The sequence below is a fragment of the Osmerus mordax genome, chromosome 13 (assembly GCF_038355195.1).
Source record: "Osmerus mordax isolate fOsmMor3 chromosome 13, fOsmMor3.pri, whole genome shotgun sequence".
Taxonomy (NCBI): Eukaryota; Metazoa; Chordata; class Actinopteri; order Osmeriformes; family Osmeridae; genus Osmerus; species Osmerus mordax.
The window spans coordinates 11,357,743-11,384,138 of NC_090062.1; the positions used below are offsets into that span (position 1 = coordinate 11,357,743).

Sequence of the window (26,396 nt, forward strand, 5' to 3'; positions counted from 1 at the left end):
TAGATAAACTGGGGTTGAGGCATTCTTGATTGGTCGTAATATTCGGACGCAAACCACTATTCATGTACACTTCTTTCATATAATTACAATGTAATAACAGTATTGGTCTTGCCAGCATAATCTGCTGACTCAATATTCAATACAACGTGTGGAATTGGAACAATGGATGGGTATATTTCGGTTTGTGCAAATTCTTTCCTTTTACATGTAAAGAATAGGGGGAACCCCTACAATTTTCTTGGCATTATAAACTCTGTGCGTTAGTGCGTATGTGCGTGGGTGCCTGCGTGAGAGCACCGACTGTGGTGTAGCCTCCGATACATTTGAGGTGCGACTCTATCTAAAATCATGTTTGCGCTGGCTGTTATTTGCGACAACAGTTGTCTTTTAATACATAATTAGCGGCTGCAGGGATGCACCCGTCTCCACTCGCTACGTGTTTCTTTTATTTGCGCACATTTATTTTCATCACAGGCCTCGGTTCGCTTAGCGTCAGTGCGCATCGTTCTGCGCATCTCTGATCCCTCAGAACTACAACCGTGGACGCTCTTTCTCACTGACATCGAAAGACCTTTCCTCCGCAATCCAATGAAGGAGTCGTATCAGCCAATGGTCCTACATCGGCATCCGTGAGCCGCTGGCTGGACCCGGACCAAACCCGTCGTGTCTTTAAAACGTCTTTTTTTTTTAAGGAGGACGTTTTTCGCCTTCATTGACCATAAGAAATAACTCCGCGCTTCCAATCTGCTATGTATGTTTAGACAATATCTCTGTAAATCCCGCGATCAACATATCTCCTCCCATATTCGTCCTGCCCAAACCCGGGTACTCCCATCGAACCCTAAGAATGCATCCCAACGCAGTAATGCTGGCGGTGGTCCTTTTTGGAAACTTGATGTTGCAATATGTCTCATCTCAGAACGGTAAGAATCAAGCTCTGTCCATAATTGTATAGGCGATCGAAGTTAGGAGCACAGTCACTTGTCGTTTCAAGAAAACACTTGACACTCGGAGACATGGCTCGAAAGATAGGAAGATAGGGCGTCTTTGACAATTCACCATATCAGATTGTATGGGGCATGGCGCATTTACGCATCGCAAACAGTGTTTTAACAAATCTGTTTATATAACTCGGATCGTCTCAGTATTTAGAGTGTTCATATTTTCCGTGACCATTTGCCAATCCTGGCTTTTAGTGTGGGGGAGTGAAACGTAACTGAATGAGCGCCTCTAAAAACACAATACTGTGGTGGTTCCCTATGACGTTTTAACTTATTCTAATGAAACGACACGTTCGGCTTTGTTATTGTCGCAGCTGAGTAATTAATGGATACATTGGGTTTTATTTGTATCTGCATATAATGCTATTTATAGACGGGAGTGCATCCCTTACTATTTTATGCTCATACCTCGGTGTCTCCTGTTGTCTCAGGTTGTGCTGTTTACACTATGTTGCTGGGAAAGCAGACATAGCCTATCTGAGACAGGTAGTTAAAGAAGCTGTCAAACGAGAAACACTACTCGTGTGTGTGTGAGTGTGTGTGTGTGTGCGTGTGTGCGTGCGTGTGTGCGCGCGAGCGAGCGAGCGTAGGCGCGCAGGTGTGTGTGCGCGATAGAGATTGAATATTAACAGGCAAACTGTTAATATTTAGGCATTCAAATACAATCTTCCCGACTCCAAAATACATCGTTCGTTTTCAGGGCATATTTAGGCTGATCTCTTTAGTTGTCTCAGTGGAGTCAAAATTCTATTACATAATGCAGTCATAGAAAACGCAAGATAAGCCGTAGCTATCACGTCAAGTCATAAAGTATTGTTATCCAAATGTAATAGGATTCTGAAGTGATTCCACTTCTTACTCAAGTTCATGACACAGGTGTACCATAACTGAGTGTATACCCTCACTTCACACAAAACCTGTTAAAAACTGGCATCCACACACAATCTGAAGAATGATGTGTTTGTGTCCTTGCATATTTAGGAATTAAAGATGTCTTCTATCTCTGAGTTCATTACAAACATAATTGCATAGGAAAAATGCATTTAGTCTCCCATCCTAGTGTGTGACAATCACCCTTGCTGTCCTGATACAGTATTTCCCTGTCATCACCTAGTACTGAACACAGCACTCGTTCTACCAGAGCATCCAACATCATTTGACCAATATAGGACACTGGCAACATTGTAATACATTATCAGTCTAATTTAACTCTACACTCATACTTTAGCACACACTGGTCCCATGGTGGAAGTTATGCCCCTGCATAGGCGGATATGCTTTGAAGGGCTGGAAAGTCAAATGCCAAGGTAAGCTCTTGTCCATTGTTTTCTACAGCCAAATTGGGGGGCATCCAGTAGCCTGGCGCGTGTGCCCCCTCATGTGCCCCCTGGCTGGGGGGGGGGGGGGGGGGGGGGGGCTGCAAACACACAGGGCTGTGCTCAAGCTCCCTGGAGGTACTGGGAGACAGATTGGTGCCACCCTGCCAGGCTCTTTGTCTGGAAAGCCCAGCCTGACAACGAAGAGGATAACAGCAGTAAAAAGGGTTCTATCTCTAAAGGGAGAGTTAATAGATTTAAAAACGGTCAATCCTAGTGATAGAGGGCCAGTAAAATTGTTTTTTTTTATTATTAGATATGAAATAAATGGCATTGGACACGATGCAGCCAGATAGCTGCTTTATTATAGTGTTGATGTGTTTGACAGGGCTTAGCCGTATGGCACACTATCAGTAGTAAACACACTGTACATCTCCTCCCCTCCTCCCCTCCTCCCCGCAACACATAGCCCTGATTCAGTGTGAGTAGCGGCAGCTCTTTTGATTTCATCAGCGATATTTCTGACGAGATGACGAGGAGACGATGGTACTCAGAGTGTGAGATGTAATCAAGGCGTGTGTGAAGTAGAGGGAGCCGTTCTCGTTCCCCTGCGCTGGGGGTGGAGGTTAGAGTGTGTGTGTGTGGGTGGGTAGGAAGGTGAGGGGATGGGGGGAGGGGGGGGGGACATGCGGTAGATGGCTGGATTCAGCAACAAATATCTGAAGGACTGTAAATAGCGAGGGTCCGCTGTGCCGCTCGGCCAAGTTCTATTTATAGCACGGAGACACGGCGTGCGGCGAACTGTGGCTTTAACGCTCCTTTTGTGAAAGTGAATCCATTAACTCTTAATGGAGAGCATCCTTGGGCCTGGTTGCACGGCCTCTCTGGAAGCTAGTCAAGTATTCAGGCTCCCCCCGTGAACGGACTGAGTTCTTTATGCATGAGAGGTACAGTATGAGGGGGCTTAACCTGGGGAAACTAACTACGGATGTGGGTGGGGGGAGGTAGGGGAGGGAGGTGGGGGGAGTGCTGCAACGTGCATAATCTCACGCCTCCTCCCATCTGAATGAGCCATTTACTGTACCAGCTGATCTGGTAGGAGTTGAACGCTCCCTCTGTCATAATAACACTTGCTGTTGGGAGTGGATTCGCCTCTGAATGTAGATCATTAGAAGGGTGATGATGAGCTCCCGTTTGCCGGTGGCAACGCAAGGATGAGTGCCAAAAAACTACAGCTGCCTTTAAAAATCGAAACAATAGATGCTAATTATCCGGAAAAATTACCTAACTTCCTTTTTACAGTAGAGTGTCTCATGGTGGTGGAAGTGTTATTAATGCATTCTTCAGGACCATACACTGACAGTCTACCCTGACAGCCCCTTGATGAACCACCATCACAGCTGTACTAGGCCAATGTTACCAATAGAGACCTACAGCATAGCATGTCAAAAAAATACCACCCTCTGTAAATGACCCTACCGTTCAATCAATACACCGTGACTCCATAATACAGGATAGGGAAACTGCACGGCCATTACTTGTATTACTGTCTGTGTTGTGTGTAAAGGATATATCTGTGAGACCTGAAAAATATGCTGTCGGACTGAAGCCAGCTCCTCCACTGAGTCATGCTAGCCTACTGTGAAACAAGAGACATGCTGCACTGGTGAGGGCAGCATCCCAGAGTCAGCACTGGCATACTGGCACAAGCAGGCGGGATGCTGGTACCCACACAGACACCCCTTTAATACAAGAGTACATCCTTACCCTAAGGATTTGGTTTGGGATTGCCATTTGCAACGTACAACTTTATAGTCATCTTTTGCGTTATGTTATAGGCATACTGCATTTTATTTGGGGTATAGAGTGTAGTGCGAGTGAGATCGTTATTCTCATGAAATAGGAGGATTGTGTGGGTGGTGCTTTATGTGTGGATGTCGTCGGAGCAGGCAGCCGGAGCAGTGGCTTCCCTGATTTGAGAATTGTCATATGCTGTTCTGGTGACGGGGTTGACTGTCAGCCCTGTGGTCCAGTTAAACGCTGCTGCTACTGCACAGACAGAGCAACATTGGCGGACGCTGTGACCTCTGAAAGGGTTAATCAGGGAGCGATGTGTGCTGGTAGTGTGTGTGTGTGTGAGTGTGTGTTGGAGGGGTGGGGGGTGGGATTAGCGTACTACAGCTAGGGATGGTCGGGAGGAGGGGGGTTCGAGGGGGGGGTTTGGGGATTTAAATCTCATTAAATAGCTGTGACTCTGACAGTCCATCGTGTTTACACTTGGATGGCAGAGGTCACCTAGTCTCCTTGTTGGAGCTAGCGGTTTGCTGTGCTTGGAGCTAACCACTGGTTTGAGAGTAACATCTAAGGAGGTTACTGTAGGAGTCTACTGTAGGAGTCTACTGTAGGAGCCTACTGTAGGAGTCTACTGTGGGAGTCTACTGTAGGAGCCTACTGTAGGAGTCTACTGTAGGAGCCTACTGTAGGAGTCTACTGTGGGAGTCTACTGTAGGAGTCTACTGTAGGAGTCTACTGTGGGAGTCTACTTTAGGAGCCTACTGTAGGAGTCTACTGTAGGAGTCTACTGTAGGAGTCTACTGTGAGAGTCTACTGTAGGAGTCTACTGTGGGTTTACTGTTGATTTGTTCAAATCCACTCGCACATTTATTGAGATGCACAATCATTCAACCCACACCGATGAATCATTTACTACTGCCTTGGTTTGTGAATTTCTTGGCTCTCAGCCAGGTATTACACCTTTCACAAGGATGGAAAGGATTGGTTCTTCCAGGGTGCACACTTACAGTATGGATGCATCCCTTACAGAACCTTGACTGTACTGTATATAATTGCCATTTAAATATTATACATTTTTGTAAGATTCTAATATTATAAATATCCGATTTTAGTGGTGGCACAGGCTCTAAATCTTAAGCCATGTTTTTCCACATAGACTACTTTTTCTTTCCCAATGCGAAGCTACTCTAATGAAAAGTGAGTACGCGTGCAGGACATTCTAGACCAAACAGGAATAAATGCCCAGCAAGTAACTAGTGCAGTGGCCCATGAGGTTTTCTTTCAAGCTGTCTGTGTGTGTATGTGTGTGTGTGTGTGTATGTATGTGCGTGTGTGTGTATGTGGGACTGGAGACCTGGAGGCAGGTTGTAGGCGACTGACTCACGTACATAAGCATGCACAAACACAGGCTGGCTGTGGTATGGTGCAGGGCTCAGTCCTCAGGGGTTCCTCCCCCACCTCACTCTGTAGGGCGCACATGTGACAGCCACAGACACACACACACACACACACACACACAATTACAGACTATACATTGTATGACACCTGCGCTGCTAAAGCATGTGTTGTGGTTCTTCATGATGCCACACTGAAGGACTCCCCATGCAGGGTTGCAGATATACTGCCATGTGTTGTGTCATCACATTTAAACAATGTCCACCTCCAAGAATGTTCCCCATCCAAGTTACCCCTGTGAAAGAGTGCGTCTAAAAAACAGAGTGGATTTTTCTCAGTCCAGTTCTTTGATCTCTGCCGATGCTCCAGGAGGTGGCAGATTTAGCCATGTGGGCGGGCAGGCTCAGGTTCCCCCTTCTGGGGGGGGGGGGGGGGGGGGGGGGGGGGTTGTGTGGGTGGGTGATGGGGAGCTTGATGGGCCCAGATGTTCCCAGTGAAAGACACAAACACTAATTACTCTGCACATCTCTGGGCTCCAGGCGAGGACAGAGGAGGCGACTGGTGAAGTGAGGCCTGACATTCTTTGAGCCATCTCCTGGCACAAAGACAGGACTGCAAAGACAGTACTGAACCACCCTCTGAAGATAGGATAGTCTGACCCTCACAGAGAAAAAAAAGAAGGCTCTTGCTTGAAAATATTCAACTTGGTGACTCCACATTGACAAATCTTGTAAAGTAACCTTTAACAGAAATGTTTTTTTAAAACAGGGTCTTTTCTCGTAAGGATAGCGGGTGTGAATTGGACCGAAACCTTTTTTCTGGCTTGAATATTTTTTTATTAGCAGCACTTGTCTGTTTCGATCACCACCCGTGTATCGTTTTGTAAATTGATGTTTTTCTGGAAGGTGCTAGCAGCTAGCGCAATGGTCTCCAGAGGAGCACATAGCATGCTGGCTTGATGCTGTGTAAACAGTAACCCTCATAACTTCAGAGGAAATGAGTCAGCTGTGTCTTCTTCAAGCTGGCTTGTTTGAACTGACAGAAAAAAAAGAAATAAACCGGCATTAACAGCTTTGTAACACCCAAGTATAGAAGAATCAACACTGACTAGTTTATTTCTCAGACGTTTTAGTACACTGTAATGCAAACATCAAAATAATATTTAGATGTTTGCACCATATATATTATTTATAACAATGCTTTGATTGCTACCATCTAGAGTTGCAGGTGTCGTAATCATTGTAAAACCCCCACCACAATTATCCCACCACAAGAACCAGTACCACCACTACAAGCCTATTTGCTGATGATACATTGCAGGTCAGCAGGTTTGGCAGGTTGGGGGAGGCTAGGCCTGTTGAGGAGATATACACTGAGGTGTCAGAAGAATCCCAAGAAAATTGTATATAATTATTTTGTTTATACCTGCAGGCGGCCCACACAATTCAGATTACAGTAATCTGTGCATGTGGGTTTTAATAAATTAGTTTTGTAAGTGTGGGTCTTCATTTTTATTTGTCCCATTAAGACACCATATGAATTCTAGCCTCTCAACTTGCCTTCAGTGTAAGCAGACCAGATTTGGGATTTCAGGGGCGTAGTCTTCCTGTGATTCATCCAGGGACACGTGGTGTGGAACGGCAAGGTTGCACAGTAAGACCCATGTTCCGGGTCACTTGACATTAGCTGAGGTTCATTAAGACCATGTGATGGAGGTCTATGGCCATGTGGAGTGGGGGGGATGACCACTGATGTGGATGGCTAGCATGATTCAGGTAATGAGAGGACGATCACACACAGCCGGGCGCTCAGCCCGATGATGATGATACATTGACCTTTAAGTCGAGCTCAGCCGCGACTGACCTCCTTTCTGAGGATGCCGGAGAGAGAAGACACACATAGATGCAGTTTGTCTGTTAGAAAGCAGTATTACATTCATGTGTGAGGCTGTTTCGTCTTACCCCCAAATGAATTTGGACACTGAGTCTTTTTCTCAGACAGAGATGGCCTTGTTTGGCGCCTTGTTACAGTGAGCGGCGCGTGCTTGTACATGCATATTTCAGTCCTAATTTAAGCAGAAGGAAGCACATCCGATGACCTCTACGACCCTTATGGTGCATTTCATCTTGAAAGGCGGAGAGTGAGACAGAGTCAGACAGACAGAGATGGAGAGAAAAAGACAGATGAAGAAAAGTGTCAGCTGCTCATTGCTCACGACTTCCTATCCTCTTTCTTCTTTGACACCAAGACCCCACCCCTCGCTCCTCAGCTTGAAGCAAAGGTCCTGGTGGATCTTGGTGGTATTGCATATTCCAATTTGGTAGCTGGCTCGTTCCAGAGCTGTTAGGAATGTATCTATAATGTCCCAAACAGGCTGTGACATTCAGTACCTCTGTAAGACGTTAGGGAATGTTACAAATGTACGTTTCATGAACTTCATTTTGTTAGCTGGGAAGAGGATATTAATTCTTGCAACTAATTGTATATATTATACAATTAGTATACCATTATCTATTAAATTTTGAGCTTGAAACTCGGCGAAAACAATATAGAACTTTCTCAGGAAGAAGAAAACAACATTGCAGTCCTGAAGAAGAACGTTAAATGTAGCTTTGAAGGTTAGATCTATTGATGGAACAATTATGCTTAAAGTGTGGTGGGATGGCAAAGGTCAGTGGGTCTTTCTCTCTGCGTGGTGTCATGGGTTTGGACTAGGGGTTTATGACCTCGGCTGAAGGTCATGTGTTCCTAAGTGGGGCCAGGGGACTGATAAAGAGCTGCATTAACAACATCGGGTTTTGAGGGCCATTAACCTGTTTCTCATCTAATCTGTTAACTTTTTGATTCTGCCTTTTCTTAAAGTCAACAATTCTTCCACCCAATTATGCTTTGTCTTTAGCTTCTTCTTGTTTTTCTTTAATCATCCTCTTTTTCTTTTCCTTGTCCCTTGATCCCTTCAATTTCGTCTTTTTGCCTTTCCTTGGCCTCTCCATCCTCCCTCCACTCTAACCCCTCTTCTACCCCCTCTCCTTCCCCTTGCCACCCCAACACACTTTTCCTCTCCAGCTGGGTTTGTGAAGTCGCCCATGTCTGAGACAAAGCTCACAGGGGACACCTTTGAGCTGTACTGCGATGTGGTCGGTAACCCCACCCCGGAGATCCAGTGGTGGTATGCCGAGATCAACCGCGTCGACTCCTTCAAGCAGCTCTGGGAAGGCGCTCGCAAGCGTCGCGTGTCCATCAACACAGCCTACGGTGCCAACGGCGTGAGCGTGCTGGGCATCACGCGCCTCACGTTGGAGGACTCTGGGACCTACGAGTGCCGGGCCAGCAACGACCCGCGGCGCAACGACCTGCGCCAAAACCCCGCCATCACCTGGATCCGTGCCCAGGCCACCATTACCGTGCTGCAGAGTGAGTGGTCTATGTCCTGTAGTAACTAGATGGTGACACAAACTTACTGTCCCCGCACCCCGACCTCACTCCGTAAATACCCCTGTCGTGCGTGAACCCAGCTCTACCAAAGCTGTCAATGGCCAGACAGAAATAAAACACCAACCACTTTCTTGTTAATTGTCCGTTTTCAAGACTGTTTGGTTTACAATTTTCTTTCTGTTGGGAGGAAGTTGTACTTTTCTTTCCTCTCACAATCTCATGTGTGATTGCTGCCTTTTTGTGTTTTTTGATTCTATTATTTGGATTTGGATAAGTAGTTCCTCAGTGTTTCTTGTCCTGTCCCCAGCAGAGTTAGAGGACTCTCTGAGTACAGTACGCTGCCTGCCTGTCCAGAACTTCCTCTGAATGCCTTGTTGTACCCTAGATGACTACAAACCCAGAACCACCCCCACCCTAGTCTCTGTCTACCTACCCCTTCTCTCTTTCTACACAACCATTTATAACCGGTTTGATTTGTGATTGATGTTTGTTATCAGTTGTTATGTCTTTCCCCCTTTCTGTTGAACTTCTGTCGCGTTGAGTGGGTGCTTTTATTTACTTCAAAGCCTGACATATCACGGCCCTGTCTGTGGCTCATAGCCTAGGCCTTGCGGCGCTTTGAAGTCGTGCCGCTTTTTTTGTGCATCTCATTCTGGGAAAGAGGGGGCTGATGGGAAATGTAAGAAGACACAAGGAAGGAGCCAACCAGGTATACAGAGTACCCCCGGAGTTAAACTCATATCAAAGCAAATATCAGTTATGGTCTTTATATTTGTATGGGGTACTCCACTGAAGGATCAGGCCCAGTAATGGTCCTCGGTGTCTTTGTCCTTCTTGGAGGTTTCCTTTGTGCAGCAGAGTCTCACTGTCTCTCGGACCTGCGTACTGTAGTACCTTGTGCCTTCTTAGCCATGTTTTAAGTGTTTGACTGTGAATCAGTAATGACATTATATCCTGCTACTCCCCTCCTTCTTCCTCTGCTGTACGCATCCAAACGTTTCGATCACACTGTATGTCAGCTGGACTCTGCTCATTTGGGCACGCTTGATCACTCTGCCCATTGGAGCACAGGGATGTGTGGAGTGTAGCCCCTCCCAGGCAGCCTCTCAGTAAGGGTTAGGGGAGCCTGCTCCTGTGCATTAGCTACTGATCTGTCTGTTGTACTCCCGTGTTCGCCGTGCTTTCCCAAGCACTATCAAATGGCATGTGTTGGCTGTACAATGCTCCACACTGCATAATCTGCACTTAAGCACAGATCACCTCAAGAGCTGCTCAAGCAGTGACTCAAACTCTTCAAGACAAGTCAATGTACACTTCCTGTACCCATCATTTCCCCCCTAACATCAAGCCCCAAAATGTGTGCACATAGTATTTATACTGACCTCTTGTCATCTTACATATTCTGTCATTACTGAGCATTATTGTTCTTCTTATATACATGTAATATGTCTGTGTCATTACATGTATATAACAGGCTATACATTCTGCACCGTTAGAAGCGTCTGTGTATAGTTTGTACATGAGGAATGCGATCTAGTATGTGCTATGTCTTTTAGCTTTCTTGCTCATTTAAGTTTGTGACCGTTAATAGATCTACCGCTGGTTTAATTCACAGGCATTTAATCATGTGCAGGCTGAAGAGTTGTTTAATTGTTTTGCAACTGATTGACACTTCCCATGCGGTATTTCTAGGAAATCTTCCTTGCCCCCATAAACCTCAAGCCTAGCACCCACCTAGCTACACACAGCCCCAGTAAGGGTTTTCTTATGTGCCCTCCCCCACCTCAGTTAAAGAAGCTGTTCACTTTAATGTGAGCTGAAGAATGATTGGCTTAGCGATTACGCTTCTGTGGCCAAACATCCTCTTTATGCCAGCACGATGGAGCAATTACTGTCTCAGTGTTTAAGAGGGGTTCATGTAGGTCAGTCAGGGATGTACTATAATGTGATGATAGGTGGTTACAGTGTCTGTGATCCGATGACTTTACTATCCCAAATACAGCCGTGGCCAAGTGTGTCACAACTCACAAGTGTGCGCATGACAAAGCTTCATTGATTTTTGTCCTCCTTTAAGCAGGTGTCCTACAAATGACCTTCTGTGGTAAAGCTCCTGGGGACCACTGTGCCTTATTTGTCTGATGCTCTTTTCTACAAATTGTTTCTGTCCATATTCTCAGGATACTCCCAATATGTGGGCCAACTGGTCTGCCTAGTAGAGAGAGAGAGAGAGATGACAAGAGAGAGGGCGAGAGAGAGAGAAAGAGAGGTGAAGAGAGAGGAAGAAAGAGAGAGAGATCCCTCTGGCTATTGGGTATACAGAACTGCAGGAGAAGGTGCCATGAATGCTAATAGAAGCCACTCGCCAGGCCCTAGTGACCCTCCCTCTCTCCCATCCCCCTCCCACTCTCCCTATCCTTTACTACGCTGTAGTAGTGGCAGTAGCAGCAGCCAATAGGAAGATGCTTACGCTCCTCCTCCCTGCTCCTCCCCTCTGGGGTTCTATGGTTGCCATGGCTGCCCCGCCCTGGAGGGGGAGGGTTGGAGGAGCTTCCTCTGTACTACTCCAGGCAGTGAGGAGAGGTTAAGCGTGGGGAGGAAAGGAGAGACAGAGAGAGAGAGAGAGAGAGAGAGAGAGAGAGAGAGAGAGAGAGAGAGAGAGAGAGAGAGAGAGAGAGAGAGAGAGATGGGGCAAAATATACTTCCTGTCTGTGCTCTGGTGACACATCCTGCCTCCCTGAATGTCCTTGAGATGGACCCTCCCTGACAGTGTTAAATAGCACACTAGGTCACACCAGGTTACAAGTGGAGGCAAGCTAGGTGTGAGGTTGGAAAGGTTAGAGTACAGGCAGCAGTAGATGTGTATATTCAGAAATATTTTATGTATTCTTTTAATGGTTACTGATATTTTCAAATAATTTAAACAGGTTCATCTCCATTATTTTTAAATAATCCCAATATTCTTTTCATAAAGGTTTAGTCCTGTATGGTACGAGTGCTTGTATTGTACGATATTACGTTGTGCTTAGATGATAATGATGATAAACATGTTATTTCTGCCTATATGCCTGAGGTCAAACGTTACAGGCAAATACTACAGTAGTAGCTGTGTGCTTCATTATAAAACACATATGCTTTGATGTTGTTTATCGCCTTAAACCTCCTTATTGCCATGACTCACATAAGCCTTTCACGCCAATACGATTATCTATCATCTCTGACCTACGCAGATAGCTCTATAACTAGAGCTAGAAATCTCCATTATCCATGGCTTGAATAAAGTGGCACACTTCATGTATGACATATCTCGTTTGCATTTTCAGTCACATCAGATTTTTTTGCTAACCTATATTAAAGACTAATTTACACAATGGTTAAATAATACTTTGGTGAAGCAAATAGCTTTTTAATTTGGGTGATATATGAGCTGCAGAAATGTTGAGTTTTTGCATGTGTTCTAATAGATTTGATGTATTCAAATGTTCAGAGACTGAGTGTCCTACAACTAAGCAGCTCTGGGCCTGCCTCCTCTAAACCCTTCTTTCCCCATGTTGAAAATGTATTCTCCCATGTGTCACTCCAAAAACGAGAAGGTGGGTATGTAAGTGCATGGGACTGGATAGAATACAATCTAACATTATCTACATAGTTAACGTATATCATATTTATATCTGCCAGAAAACATGAACAGGGTCAAATCAAGGACATAGTAGTAAATATTGAATGGATACAACATTTACAGCATGCTTTGCTATGGAATTCATCCCCCTTGTGGGTGTATGCACTGTTCTGTGTGTGTCTCTGTGTGTGTGTGTGTATGTTGTCTTCTTATGCCCTCTCCCTCCCACACAGGTCCCCCACAGCTAAGCTCTCTAGGGAAGAGTTTAGCTAAATGTTGAGACCCAGTTCTGTGATAAGGGGTGGCTGTCTCTCTGTTTCAGAGCCAAAGATAAATTCCTCCGACCAGATCGTCTTGACCCCCACACCTCATGGCACCCCCTCCACCTCCGCCATTCCCGTCACTGTGTTGTGTAACTTGACCAACGCCCACAACACCCACCACGAGAGCTTCTGGATGAAAAACGGTGTTGAGATTGCAGATACGAGGAGCAAGGTGAAAAACACAGAGTACAGGTGAGACAGCAGCTGAGAAAGAACTCCCGTACCAAAGCTGATCATTTGCCGCGAGCGGTACAGTCAACATGACTCAATGGTAACGTTTGCTACAGTCCTACTGTGTGCATGTCAGTGGATATCAACCTTGAATTGAGAAAAACCTTCAACCGGAACCTCACTTCTAACCCAAAGATGGAAATAATAGACATGTTCCCAGGGCCCAGGGTAAAAACAGTCCTGGCACACCCAGTACCGACACACACACACACAATCGTTTTAACAGCTCCAGTCCTCACAGGGCCCAGCCATCAGAGCGAGCACCCAGCCAGCATCCGCCACCCCCGTAGACGTCCCTCAGCCTCTCCCAAGCCACATGATGAGACCGCCGGGCAACTTCCTGTCACATTACATCAGCACACCGCTAATGTCTGACCCCAGCGAGTAGCCCCTGCCGCTGCCACAGCGCCCTCACATCTCAGCCTCAGAACCCTCGGCCTTGTCTCATGAAATACAACTGAACGCCAACGTTTGTTTATGAGTGGTCGGAGGCCTGTTGCACTGACGCACATTGAGACAGACAGGCATTATCGTTTATACATTCCAGTTCTCAATTTTCACATGTTAATCGACCTTGTCGCTCTACGGGACCAATGATAGTGAATGTATTCTGCAGTGTTTTAAATTCAGGTGTTGCAGGGTAACAAAAATGTGGTGATTTGTTGCAGGATCAAAAAACCAAGGGCAGATGACGCCGGGGAGTACATGTGTGTTTATACGTTTGAATTGGCGCCAAACGCCAATGCCACCATTGAAGTGAAAGGTAAGACCCAAACTAAGTCCAAATTCCCTTTGTATTGAAATTGAAATCTCGAGACATATCCATAAAAAATGTTACTGTGCATTAAGCTTCTCTAAAGAGCTTCAGGTTAAACACTTTCTATATTACCCCGCATGGCATATTTCCCCACAAACCAAGATAAAGCTGCATATGAATGATAGAGCAGCTACAATGAACGGTTTGCGTGCAGCGAGCCGTATCTCGGATAAGGCAACAGTGAGATGTTTATTCAGCCTGTGCTGTGGAGATGACAGGGTGCCAGGGGGCCATCTGTAGGCGGCTGTCACTCTGGGATGCCACAGAGAGGAAAGGCCAGACCGCTCAGCCACACACACACCTCACATACAGTAGTAACCTACAGGCTAGACCGCACCGTAACAGAAAGCTATTAATAATAATGCCAGTCACAGCCTTGCAAATGAGAGTATTTAGATTTTGTTTCGTCAATTACCAATGACTTTAATAAGGGTTGTGTGCTAAGTACAATTTCCATCATTTTAACTGTACTTGTTCAATACACATCATATGGGACAGTAATTAATTATTCTCAAAATATTCAGTCAGTATAATGCAATTACATCAACTTGGCAGATGGAAATGTATAAGATAAGATAATTGCATATTTAAAAACACATATTAATATTCATTGATGTGTAAGAAACTGTGGACTAACAGAGAATCCGCCACACTGGTTAGATTAGAGTTGACAGCTCAGCCAACGATGGGGAGTTCTCACTTAGAGGACAGACTTGTGAAACCCTGTTAGAGAGGAGCTTGCCTGTGCGTAGTGTTTAAGCCAATTTGTTATGGCAATGCTGCGGTGCATACTGAGTATGCCCCGCCTATTTTGCCATGTCTGTCTTAAGCGCTGCCTGGTTGCATAACGTGGGTGATGACCGCGTGTGCTCTGCTTCCGCTAGTCAGGATATAACAGACCTCATCTTCAGTCAAACTGCAGCTTGCTGGCCGGCGGGGTGGTTGCCTCTGGCTGCTCTAGTCACGATGCATGCCTTTACACAGTAACTGAAAGAGGCTGAAGATATGAGATGTTGAGTTACCTTTGGTATGATAGGAATAGGGATTTTTAAAATATCTTGATAGATATCCTATTGCATGTTGTGTGATTTGCTATGCTTTCAGTGGTCTACCTCATGGTCTGTCTGAGAAAAGATGCATATTGCACATCTTTTAGAAAGTACCCACTCACCCTTGCCCTGGTTTTAAAGGTCATTCAGCCCTAGTATGGGGAAGGGGTACCTGGTCCACCACCATGAGGCCTAGTAGAGGAGTCCAGGCCAGCCTTGCTCTATGCTCCTGGCAGCAGTGCCCTGAGTTCCCTCCAGCTACAGTGTCCTTGGCACTCCCATCCCTCCAGCACACGGCTCAGAGGCAACAGATGGAGGCTTGTGTGTTGCTGTGGGATTAAGGCTCAGAATCCGGTCCCTCCATTTCTAATGGCAGGAGTTTATTGTCCATGATGATAAGCTGCCGCCCTGAGAATATTTGTACCTTCAGATTTGCGTTTTGCATTTATTCTACATGGGTTAACCCTAGAATATGAATGCAGTAAAATGGTTATAGATGCTGGGAGATTGAGATTTGTTAAAACATTTTCTCATTTTTAGACCAATATTTGATCATGTACTGTAATTCTTAAATCCATAAGACATAATTTTTTTGTCAAATGCTCAGCAAACCCAGTGACTAAGAAGAATAAGATCAAAATTTATAAAAATGATGGTAATTATTGCATGCAATATGACCTGTGTCTCCCCCTCAAATATTTCTGACTTTGAGAATGAGAGATATTTTCCATCAGTTGCATAGTGGAATCAGTAATCTCTGACGGTCAGGATTGTGAAATGGAGGCCTGTGCCTGTTTTGGCGCCACTCAGAGGACAATCTGTGTGTTGTCAGTCAGAAGCATCGTACTGTGTCGGGGATCAGACAGAGATAAACGTTGGCCCCTCCCACTTTCAGAGAGCACGTGTGCACCATAATTAGAGTTGAGTGATGTCACAGGGAGCTCAGGCCACTCCTGCCCTATCATCCACACGCGCAGCAGAAAACGTTCACTCCAGGCCTCCCTCGGATCCTGCTTAATTGCATGGAAGGAATTACCGTAATTTTGAGGATTAGTGTAAGGCTGTTGCAGTTATCTCAACACTGCAGACGAGTTAAACGGAGGATTTTGTCTGAAACCAGTGAGTTTCACCTTTTGAGAAAGTGTTGTGATTGCAAACGCTCGCCTTTGAATCCTCCAGCTGGATGACTCGGTTTGACACACGTGCATTCAGACCTCAGCGTCTGGAACTAAACCCCAACGAAACACGAGCTTTATCTTCATAACAGCTTGGCTATCGAGTAAAACAGCTCAATTTGTCTCCCCTGGTAATCACTAAGATGATTTGCATTCATTCTGGTCCATCTCCAGGGAAGTCAGTGCCCAGCAGCTAAATTACATAACCATCTCCCCAAATCCATAATTATATCAGCACACACTTTCATGTACATCTTAGATATTACTTACCCTATCTAACAAAGGTCCCTTAAGCCTGTTCATGTCATCTGATATGATGTACTGATGTAGTATTTGGGGAAGCTGAGGAGAAATTATGCCTGCGGCAAAAATGCATGCCTTTGCATTGTATTTATTAGATTCCAACCCATATTTGACCCTGTGAGAATTCCCTGGATTTCACTCTGTTTTTCCAGCTCCGCCAGACATCACAGGCCACAAGAGGAGTGAGAACAAAAACGAAGGGGAGAGTGCTCTGTTGTACTGTAAGTCTGTAGGTTACCCCCACCCAGTCTGGACGTGGCTCAAACTCGATGGAAGCGCTTATGTGGTAAGTGTCCACTTTCTCACACTCTGTCAACATTTATATCCCCATCTGCATTACATGTGCACACTGTGATTTATGCGTGGAATGCAATAATTGTGCTGAACTGATAAATAAAGCTCATCTTTTTCTAGGATCTTGACAACTCATCTGGCAGATTTTTCGTCACCAACAAGGACAACTACACAGAGCTGAATATAATCAACTTGGACATCAGTACGGACCCCGGTGAATACCGGTGCAATGCCACCAACGTCATTGGCACCACGGCCGTGTCCTCCATCGTGCGGGTTCGCAGTCACCTAGCACCACTCTGGCCTTTCCTGGGCGTGCTTGCGGAGATCCTCATCCTGGTGGTGATCATTGTGGTGTATGAGAAACGCAAGAGACCAGATGAAGTTATGGATGGTAAGACAACCTCTCATTAGCTAAGATGAGTGATGCACCAGTACTACTGAAAGCTTTCAATGAATTAGTGGAAAAGGGTTTTAAAGTTGTACTTTTTCAAGTAATTGACATTTACAAAACCTGTATGCCAACGGTATGGACCACATTAGTATCAGCCGGGGCGCAAACATGGAATTCAAACAGGGATCAACACCCCTGAAAATAATGTCTCTTGGAAAAAGAGGTCTCCAAATCAGGACTGGAATAGCAAGTCAGGTATCTGATTAAGGGCTGGAAAGTAAGGTCAACAGAAAATGGATTAAATCAGAATGTATCCTGCAGACATTTACACTGTTGCTAGTGAACATGATGTGAATATTCATGAGGTTTAACTCTGCTGCGTTGGCAGTGGAGACTTGTGGTGAATCATTGACCTCTATCGTGGGACATACTCCCTCGACACTCGACCAGCGTGGAACGAGGGGGAGGAGACATTGCCACATATTAGATGCATGCTAATATGACCTTTCTAGCATCACGTTAGGAAATCAAGAGGGGGTCCACAGCTAACCTTTCAGGGTTTGCTATTGCTGTGCCACACTAATGATTATAACAAGGGACCATTTTGTTTCCTAGTTTAAAAACAATAATTGATTAGTTTGAGATCTTATTTTAGCCATAAGGCATGTCTGTGTGAGATCTTTGTTATGAGAGCCACTTGTCTGTAAATCTGTAGTCAAATATAATAAATAGTAATAGTACAGTAACTGAATGTAATCGAATTCACTTCAAAAGGGAATTCACTTCATATGAAAATTTAAAGAGTAGCCATGTACTGTAGTTGTAAAAACAGTGTGCAAGTCAAGAAGAGTTATCGATATCATAAGGTCTGTTTGCTCCAGTGGATCCATCACCTAAGCCAGCAAATTGGGCATAACATATGCATTTTACTTTTTACTATTATTTCTCCCCCCTCCTCTTTCCAAATGGGATCGTTGTCTGTATGGGTGGTAAGTGAGACATTATGTATGCTTCTAGAGAATGTTTAGTATCAGCTTTTATCCGTTCCTACTACAACCCATTCAGACCTCGATGTCAGGACATCGTCTCTCTGATGCCCAACAGTTTGGTTTCATTTAGTAACTCGTGTAAAAAGTGACATTCATCGCTCACATTCATTTCCATGTGAAGGGCCTATGCAGTTTTGCACGCTTTGCACGAGTATCTGAACTCACGACTCACAAAAAATAAATAATAGGCCTGTAAAAACATTGCAATTTTACTGCCCTCAAGCTTTCATTACTTTTAATCGGAGTATCTTTATAAAAACCAAAATAAAAATGCTATTATTTTCAATTGTGATAGAAAAGGAAAACGTACTATTTAAGCTTAAGAACATGTTAAGCACGGTCTGAATTCGATAACCTGTATAACATGCACGCCACTGCCTAAAACATCACAGTACATCAAATGACATCCCACAAGGGATGTCTAAAATATACACACAGTGCAAGAGGAGAAGGATTAAGGTAGATTAGATTTTCTCATGTCATTCAAATCAGAAGTGAGGACTCAGTGCTCACTCAGCCATCCTCATGCTGCCTCTCTGATCCCATCTGGTCTTCTCATGGGTTTGACGTACATTATGAACTTGATGGAAGAATTGTGGTTGAATGCTCATCAGGATTTTAACTTCAGAGCTCTGGACCAATGTTTTGAATTTTGGCCATGAAGTACTTTCCTTTTTTTCTGTGCATTTGATTATTTGAAATGTGCTAGGTGAGGTAGCAACTAAATAAAACAACAATTGAAGAGTCAATTAAATCATGTCCATTGCCTTTCTGCTCAACACAGAAAGGCAATGGGCTTTAATTTGCAGAAATGACTATTAGGCTGGCGGTCCTCAGTAATCTGTGCACTGCAGAAGTGTTTGTTGTGTGTTGTCATGACCCTTATGCACTGATAGTGCACATCGATGATTTTTGCCTGACTAGATATCTGTTCACTCAGGGGGTGGCCGAGATCTCAGGTGGTAGTGCAGGAGTGAAGGGGAGGGCCCGTAACATGGGGTGCACTGACAGATGTGCCCCTGCTGAACCCAAATTTCTCCCAGCCATGCTGTCTTGTCTCCCACTGTGACCTCCATACCTGCTCCATTTAAATGCTGGGGAATGCTGCTACTCTCAGAGGCCACATACAAGCTGCATGCTATGGAAATGATCTCTGTGTGCATACTGACCTGTTTGCTCTTTCACATGTATGACAAAAAATGCACTCCACCTTGGCACCTTTTAAACAACAGGGTCTATGAACTAACGGGTCACTAGTCTTTACATAGTCGTCATAACATTCTCTCACACTGCACGCTGTGGACATTTTACTTAATTTTTATCTTGGTTAAATTACTAACTCTGCCTTCTTACTTACTAATTGTACTAAAACAAAGCCATTTGTATTTTGGCATTGTTATACAGTTATATCATACAGTTATATGTATTGGGAAAGCACTGCCTGTGCGTAGACTGTAATGTATACGGTCCAGAATAGAAATAATAGGGCATAATAGAGGAAGTCTGTAAGTTACTACCCTAAAGCAGAAGACTCAAATGTTGAATTTCAAATGTTGTATGAAACGTTTTGAATAATCACTCAGAATAAACTCAGAATACAAAGTGCTACAGTATGATAAAATATGATTGCTTTGAGTATGCTTCTAGATCCACCAAATGGTTTGGACAAGATAACTACCATACCCTGCGAACAAAAAAACATGCAATGGAACCTCACTATGAATACCGTAAAAGCTATTCCACAAAATAACTCCTACATAAAACACAATCTTTTCCATGTGATAGTACGTAACAGTTCAATCATCAATGCAAACATTGAATGGTGAAAATGCACAGCTGGATTGTGCTTGATTTGTACTGTATGCTACTGTATATGTTGTAATGTATCTAATGTAATATTTTCCCTTTTAACACTTGTCCCATGTTCTCTCCCTACTGTAGATGATGAACCAGCTGGACCAATGTAAGTGTCTGGCAATTAGGTATTTTGTGTAATGGAAATTTACAGTAAAATATAAAAATGTTTACAGTCATCATAATGCATAAACAGTTTATTTATCCTATAGTCACTAAAGAATTGTGTGCTTTTTAAACCAGGAAAACAAATTCAACAAACAACCACAAAGACAAAAATGTTCGCCAGAGGAATTTTAAATAAGATGCTAATTGCTGTGGTGAGTATTCTGATCCAGCTTAGAGATCTAAGACAGTCTACAGAGAGTTATGACTGTACGCATGTATATTAATACATACACCTTCCTTGTTATTTCCATACACAGATGAGATGACTAACTGCATATCTTGACCATATGAAGGTATCAGAGGAGGGAGCACCTGGCAATTTCTAATGAAGCACATATTTCTCCTCTTGTGACGAGAAACAATAATATCAGCACAACACTGGCAGAAACGAACAAAATGGCTGTCTTAAGCATGCCTTGTTCAGTCTTACAAGAAGATTCCTGGGAGAAGATGACTAAATCCACCATGAAGGTGTACACATTTTTTTAAGTGTGCTGTTGATGTCTTTTATTAATTTTACCATGTCCTCAAAGAGGTGATCCTTTTTGTATTACATATCATGTAAAATGCATGCAAGATTATTACGCAATAGGATGCTCAGAATAGACCTTTCTGTTGTTTTCCCTCATGTTTGTGTGGCTTTTTGCGTCAAGATGAATTATGTTTTTTAATGAAATCGTCCTAAATGAAAAATACTGTTATATTCTTGAAGAACTTTGTACAGATCATCGTCATTTAACTATGTTAGAATTTTTTTGTGAGGGGCAGTTCACTCTTAACAGAACTTTTATGATGAAGCAAGGGCTTCGATGACTGGCAGTATTTAGTTGAGAATGATAACAAAATTTACTACTATGTATCAAACTAGTTAAATAAAATGGCAATTAAGTGTTTTCTTTTTTCCAGAGTAACTTAGGTGTCTTGTATATGTTGCGGTATGAGTGTTCAAATGATAGCAAATCTGTAAAAAAAGAATATTATAATAATATCAATTTTATATTTCCCAAATTATCTAATTCATTTTTATTCATTTATTTTCTGAAATTGTACAGCATGGCTATTATCCTATGCAATATGTATTCATATAGATATATTGAAGGCAGTTTGTTTTTTCTCAGTCAAGCTTTAATATTGTGGGATCACTTGGAAGCTGGTATAGCAAAATGCACTGCTGTAGCTGCATGAATCCTCTCTATCAATACAGTGTATCCATGTGTGTTGCAGTGCAAATGGACCTACATTAGGGTGGGAATGGAGGAGCTACGTATATAGCCACGATTAAACATATGAGACCAATAATTTTTTCAGAATAAAAAAAGCTAAAAAAGTCTTTGCTTCTTTTGGTTTTCAAAAAAAATTCATATCCTTATCTTGTTTATTACAATATATCTGAGCAGTTCTGAAAATTCCTCCTACACCTTGGTGATTACTATGTGCGAACATTCACAGAATCACTAGCAAGGAAAACAATACAACTCCCCATTGCCCTCCCACACACATACAACATGGTACCATGTGTATTGAGCCAAACGATCTCCCTCTGGCTGTTGTTGGCCTTCCTCAGTCCTGGAGCAATCTCCTAAGCTCTCCCTCCACCTCCTCCACAAAGGCAGGGAAGCTGGGGTCAAGCAGGCAGAGGCGCAGGAAAGGCTCCATTTCCCCGTGTTGCAGGACACAGTGGTTGTACAGCAAGGGCAGAGACAGACCACGCTCTCCCAGGAAGTGCTAAGGCATCACAGGTTGTTAATTGTCATCACATCTAAACTGCAATGCAGTCTGCACACAATGAGCTTTATACAAACTGTCTCATTCAATTTCCAGTCAAATATATATGTGTATTTTATACCTGGGTTAGATGCTTGACAGACAGTGACCCCTGGGTGACTTCAGGCCCAAGTCCCATCGTTTCTCCTGCCAGGGTCTGTTGGCACATGGTTTAACTGAAGGCCAGTGAATTTAGAGGGAAATGCTTTTCAGAGGTTTAGAAACGAATCAATAGCACCATTAATAATTTAAAGATTTCCACCATCACAGACCTTTAATCTTCACAGCGAGCCCTTTCAGTGAGTGTGTGGCGTTTACGCAGACTTGTTTTCTTAATGTATTCTTTCATTTATTTAGCAGACACTTTAATCCAAAGTGACGTAAAGTACAGGTGTAATTTGAACTTTCAACCTCTTAATCTCTAACCACTAAGGTGTAACCATCCCTCATTTCTCTCGTTTATTTGTGCTAAGGTGAAAGATTAATCTCATCCTGTGTATTACTCCACATCTTATTGTAATTACACCTAATGTATAATTCATCAAAGAGCCTGTGTGGTAGCAATGCCACCTCTGTACGGATGTGGATGACACGGCTGTAGATAGCACCATCTAGTGAAGACCTATAGGACACTCTTCAGCTAAACCATTTTATGGTAAGCATACATGAACTAATCTTAGCAAGAATAGAGGTTATAGTCTTGTATTGACTGCTGCACTGAGATAATACATTTAATAATTATTTAATTTGTAAACTGAGGAAAGCGGGTAAATATGAAATATTTATATAAACACCCAACACAATATTCCCAGAATAAAAAGTTAGGAGCATCAGCTTCAGTTTGATTGAGTTATTTTTCGAGAAATCCTGTGTGGCAGATGGGGCTACCTGTTGATGAAGAGTGGTGGTCTCTGTGGGGGTCTGATTGGGAGCTGGAGAGTAACTGAGTGGTGGTGGAGCCCCCCCTTGTGAACTGACGGGCAGGTACTCCTTCAGTCTGAGCACTGCACTCCTACACTCCTCCAGTGACTCAGCTCTGCAGCTCCCACCAAACTGCATCCTCATCAGACGACTCTCCCCCTGCGTGTTAACACACAGGTGCAGGTATAAACACACACACACACACGAATGAAGATACACACGTTCACACGTTCACACGTTCACACACACACACACACACACACACACACACACACACACACACACACACACACACACACACATACACCTCAGACAGTGCCATAACCCCAAATATATCCCATCTCTTCAGATGTATGCCTGACCTCCAGACCCCAAAGCATGACATCCCGCTTACTTTACAACACATCGGAGTAGGTCCTACAACACTTAGTCAGGCCAGGCTATGTATCTCACTTCAGACGGACCCTTGGCAGGAAACGGGTGGAACATTGTTCACAGCTGGCGATAGGTGCCCAGACTGTTCAGAATTCATGTCAGGCTCCGATCCACTTAATCTAGGCCATTTAATTACCAATTACACTGTTGTCTCAGCAAATCCACCCTTCCAAAAAAGCCACAGTGCCACACTCTTGGCTGTGTATAATCTTGGGAAACAATACTGCAACACCACAGGGTGTGCTGTTGTGATGAAATCACTGTTTCTAGCACTTCCTTCCTTATCCATGAACAGAAAAGAGAAAAGTTGGAGCTGGAAAAAGTGTACATATTTCTAAAAAGGGTACTATGACACCTACTTAAATGCTTTTGAAGTAGTGGTAAACTCATATTGTTTGTTTGTAGTAAAGTCTGTTCATACTGGGTGTGGCACAATAAGGGTAATAAACATAACAATAACAAACATATTTAGGTTATTTTCTGAAGGTCCCTCACAAAGAGCTTATTATTATTAGTTGAGCATTTTATTTTTTTATTTTACAAGAACATTTATGGAAAAGAAATGTGTCAAATATTTCACAACTCTCACCTTTACAGTCACACGGAATAACAGTGTGTCAGATTTTTGTTGTACTTTGAGGAAGCTTGGGGAATTAAGTAAGGAGAGTCCCTCCTAAAAGTAAACACAGGCAAAGAGGTTATTCTGGCAGCAAGTACTATAAAGCATGTGTAAAATAGACACATTGCGACTCGTGTCAAACGTAGCAGAGAACCAAACTGCCGATTGGAGAGGGTTTCATCTGAAGAAAATAGTCCTGAAATTACATAATGAAGTCTGCAGAGGGCTCTGTTTCCTCAGGAACAAAATGAAACCTTGGCACCAAGCACAGCATTAATCAGCACGTCTGCAGACAGGCAGTGGTCAATCTCACATTTTGTAATTAAGTGAAATACAGTTCCTTCGCTTAAGATCATTATGAGTGTAGCTATTTTTATGATTGTGATTTTTCCATGGAGGCTTTGTTTTTCATGAAAAAAGTAGACAGGCTCTTGCATGAATCAGCATTTTTGCATTTGAATGGAGTTTTGAACTGTTGTTGGTTCATTAAGTATACAGAACCAATATTTTCACAAATTATGTTCAAGCTATAATTAAGTCATTATAAACATGCTCCTCTGTGTGTCATTTAATCATTTTTATGTGTGTTAATTTTGTCATGATTAATTAACAACCAAAAAAGGCAGGAGGAGTTACATAAGGTGCATAAGACCAGCAGCAGGCTTTCTAGATAATACCTAAACGAGCCAGCAGTAGTTATTTTCACAAGCATCTATTTGGCCTATTGTATTACTCCAACAGTGATGTCCTTGACCTTGGTTTTACATTAACAAAAGTGGTGTATGGGGTTTTAAAATATTACAATAACAAATCAATCCGATATGCATGTTAAATAAGGTTGCCACTCCAAATTAATCTCAAGCTGCACATCACTGAATGAAATGACTTTGCACCAACTCTCTTAAATAAACACTGCATTTTGTAACGGTGCTTCAAGATTCAGAACAGCTTAGAATATCCCTCATCGCTGAGATATTAGGAGAAGATTAGACCAACAAATTTCTTCATAGAAGCAAATGATCATATCAAGAATTGCATGACATTTGTTTAACAACAAGTCGGCACACTCACTCTTGCAAGTCATTTCCTGATGCTTGTTTGGGGTTAGGCTTTCTATAGCCTTATCCTCCTCTTCCATCCAAATTCTCAGAGAATCCCCCCTATTATGTCTTCGGAGCAGGAACATGATTGCCCTGCTCTCCACCAGCACCTATACAGCTTCATTTTTTATTTAAATGCGTTAACATTTAAGGGATATTTCCCATAAGGGGCGGACGTCCCATCAGCCAACAGCTAGTAGAAAGACAGTGCTCAGGAGCATTAATATTGTAAGGCGACAATCTATCAGCAGCTGCTGTCCTATCAAGTCAAAGGACTTCACACTCTGACTTGATTAAAGTTGTTGTCTGGGCAGGTTCCATGGCTCTACAGTACAGCTGTGCCCACTCCTCTCCTTCAATGTGGCATGGTAGATGGAACAACGGGTGTAGTCACTCATCAGCAACTCATCCTGGCCTTTGTGTTGAAATACCTGACTAATCCTAATTAAGAAGTGGGCCTGGTGCTGTTAGCATCTATTCCACATGTCTAGAACTCACTTCCAACACAGGGATACTTGGACTCTGGCATCTTTCTCACAAGAAACACTTACATTTACTCGTTAGATTATCAGATAGATTATGGTATTGACCAACCTGTCTAAATGTGCCTTATTGCCAATGTGCTTCTGCATTTGCTTACCAAAAGCTCTTGCCCCTGTGATACCAGCATGTGTCCAGATTCCACAATAGTGAGGATCAATTCATCTGCACCTTCATTTGACTCGAACATCTTTGGAGCATACCAGTGAAATTTTAATTATTTTTTGATTTAACTATTCTTTCACACACTTTTAAAGTTGTTGTTCGCTAATTGACACATAATGAGAGAAGACAATAAAGGCTAGACTAGCTTAGTCACTTAGCAAAGTAGCTGCATACTGTGTAGAGAACAGAAGCTAGCTAGCAATTTCAGAATACTATAGTAGCATTAGTATTGGATTTTGATCTTAACTTAGACTTGCCTTCCAAGGATTTTTACAGATGTCTTTGGATCCGGGCAAAAAACGTCCAAAGCGTTTGAGCTTCCATATAGATTTCTGAGCCGTAGCCATCAAACAAGCAATCAAAAATAGCTGTGTGACTTGATATTAGCTGTTGATTTACCTTAAATAAAAAAGCCCGGGAATGAGAGGAAACATTTTGGTGCGCGAGGGCTAGTGATAGGCTACTTTATCTCTGCTGCTAACCTCATCAGTTAACTGCAAGAAAACTGACTATGGGTAAGTAGGCTACGAAATGAGGGGGGCTTTTACTTTTTTGCAAGTTCCAACATAATTTTCATGATGTTGCCTAACACATCAGTAGGGCTTGATATATTGGACTTTTTAAGAGTGAATATCAAG

The 26,396-nt window shown here is 43.3% G+C and overlaps 2 protein-coding genes across 3 annotated transcripts; one reads left to right on the forward strand and one right to left on the reverse strand.

Annotated features, from left to right (window-relative positions):
- Nucleotides 1-666: 666 nt before the first annotated feature.
- nptnb (neuroplastin b) lies at nucleotides 667-20,659 on the forward strand. Of its 2 annotated transcripts, XM_067248835.1 has the most exons (9): nucleotides 667-923; nucleotides 8,573-8,920; nucleotides 12,880-13,072; nucleotides 13,780-13,874; nucleotides 16,608-16,741; nucleotides 16,870-17,143; nucleotides 20,134-20,155; nucleotides 20,290-20,366; nucleotides 20,472-20,659. In XM_067248835.1, the coding sequence occupies exons 1-8, from the start codon at nucleotides 848-850 to the stop codon at nucleotides 20,348-20,350; spliced, it is 1,203 nt and encodes a 400-aa protein (XP_067104936.1). In that variant the 5' UTR covers nucleotides 667-847; the 3' UTR covers nucleotides 20,351-20,366; nucleotides 20,472-20,659. The 2 variants fall into 2 exon arrangements, with proteins under 2 accessions (XP_067104936.1, XP_067104937.1); XM_067248836.1 differs by lacking the exon at nucleotides 8,573-8,920 and having other exon boundaries at nucleotides 736-923.
- A 1,115-nt stretch (nucleotides 20,660-21,774) lies between these two features.
- On the reverse strand, nucleotides 21,775-26,105 carry rec114 (REC114 meiotic recombination protein). Its single transcript, XM_067249448.1, has 6 exons — nucleotides 26,016-26,105; nucleotides 25,694-25,783; nucleotides 23,924-24,007; nucleotides 22,867-23,058; nucleotides 22,061-22,135; nucleotides 21,775-21,939 (listed from the first exon to the last, which is right to left on the reverse strand). The coding sequence occupies exons 1-6, from the start codon at nucleotides 26,103-26,105 to the stop codon at nucleotides 21,775-21,777; spliced, it is 696 nt and encodes a 231-aa protein (XP_067105549.1).
- Between the last annotated feature and the right edge of the window lie 291 nt (nucleotides 26,106-26,396).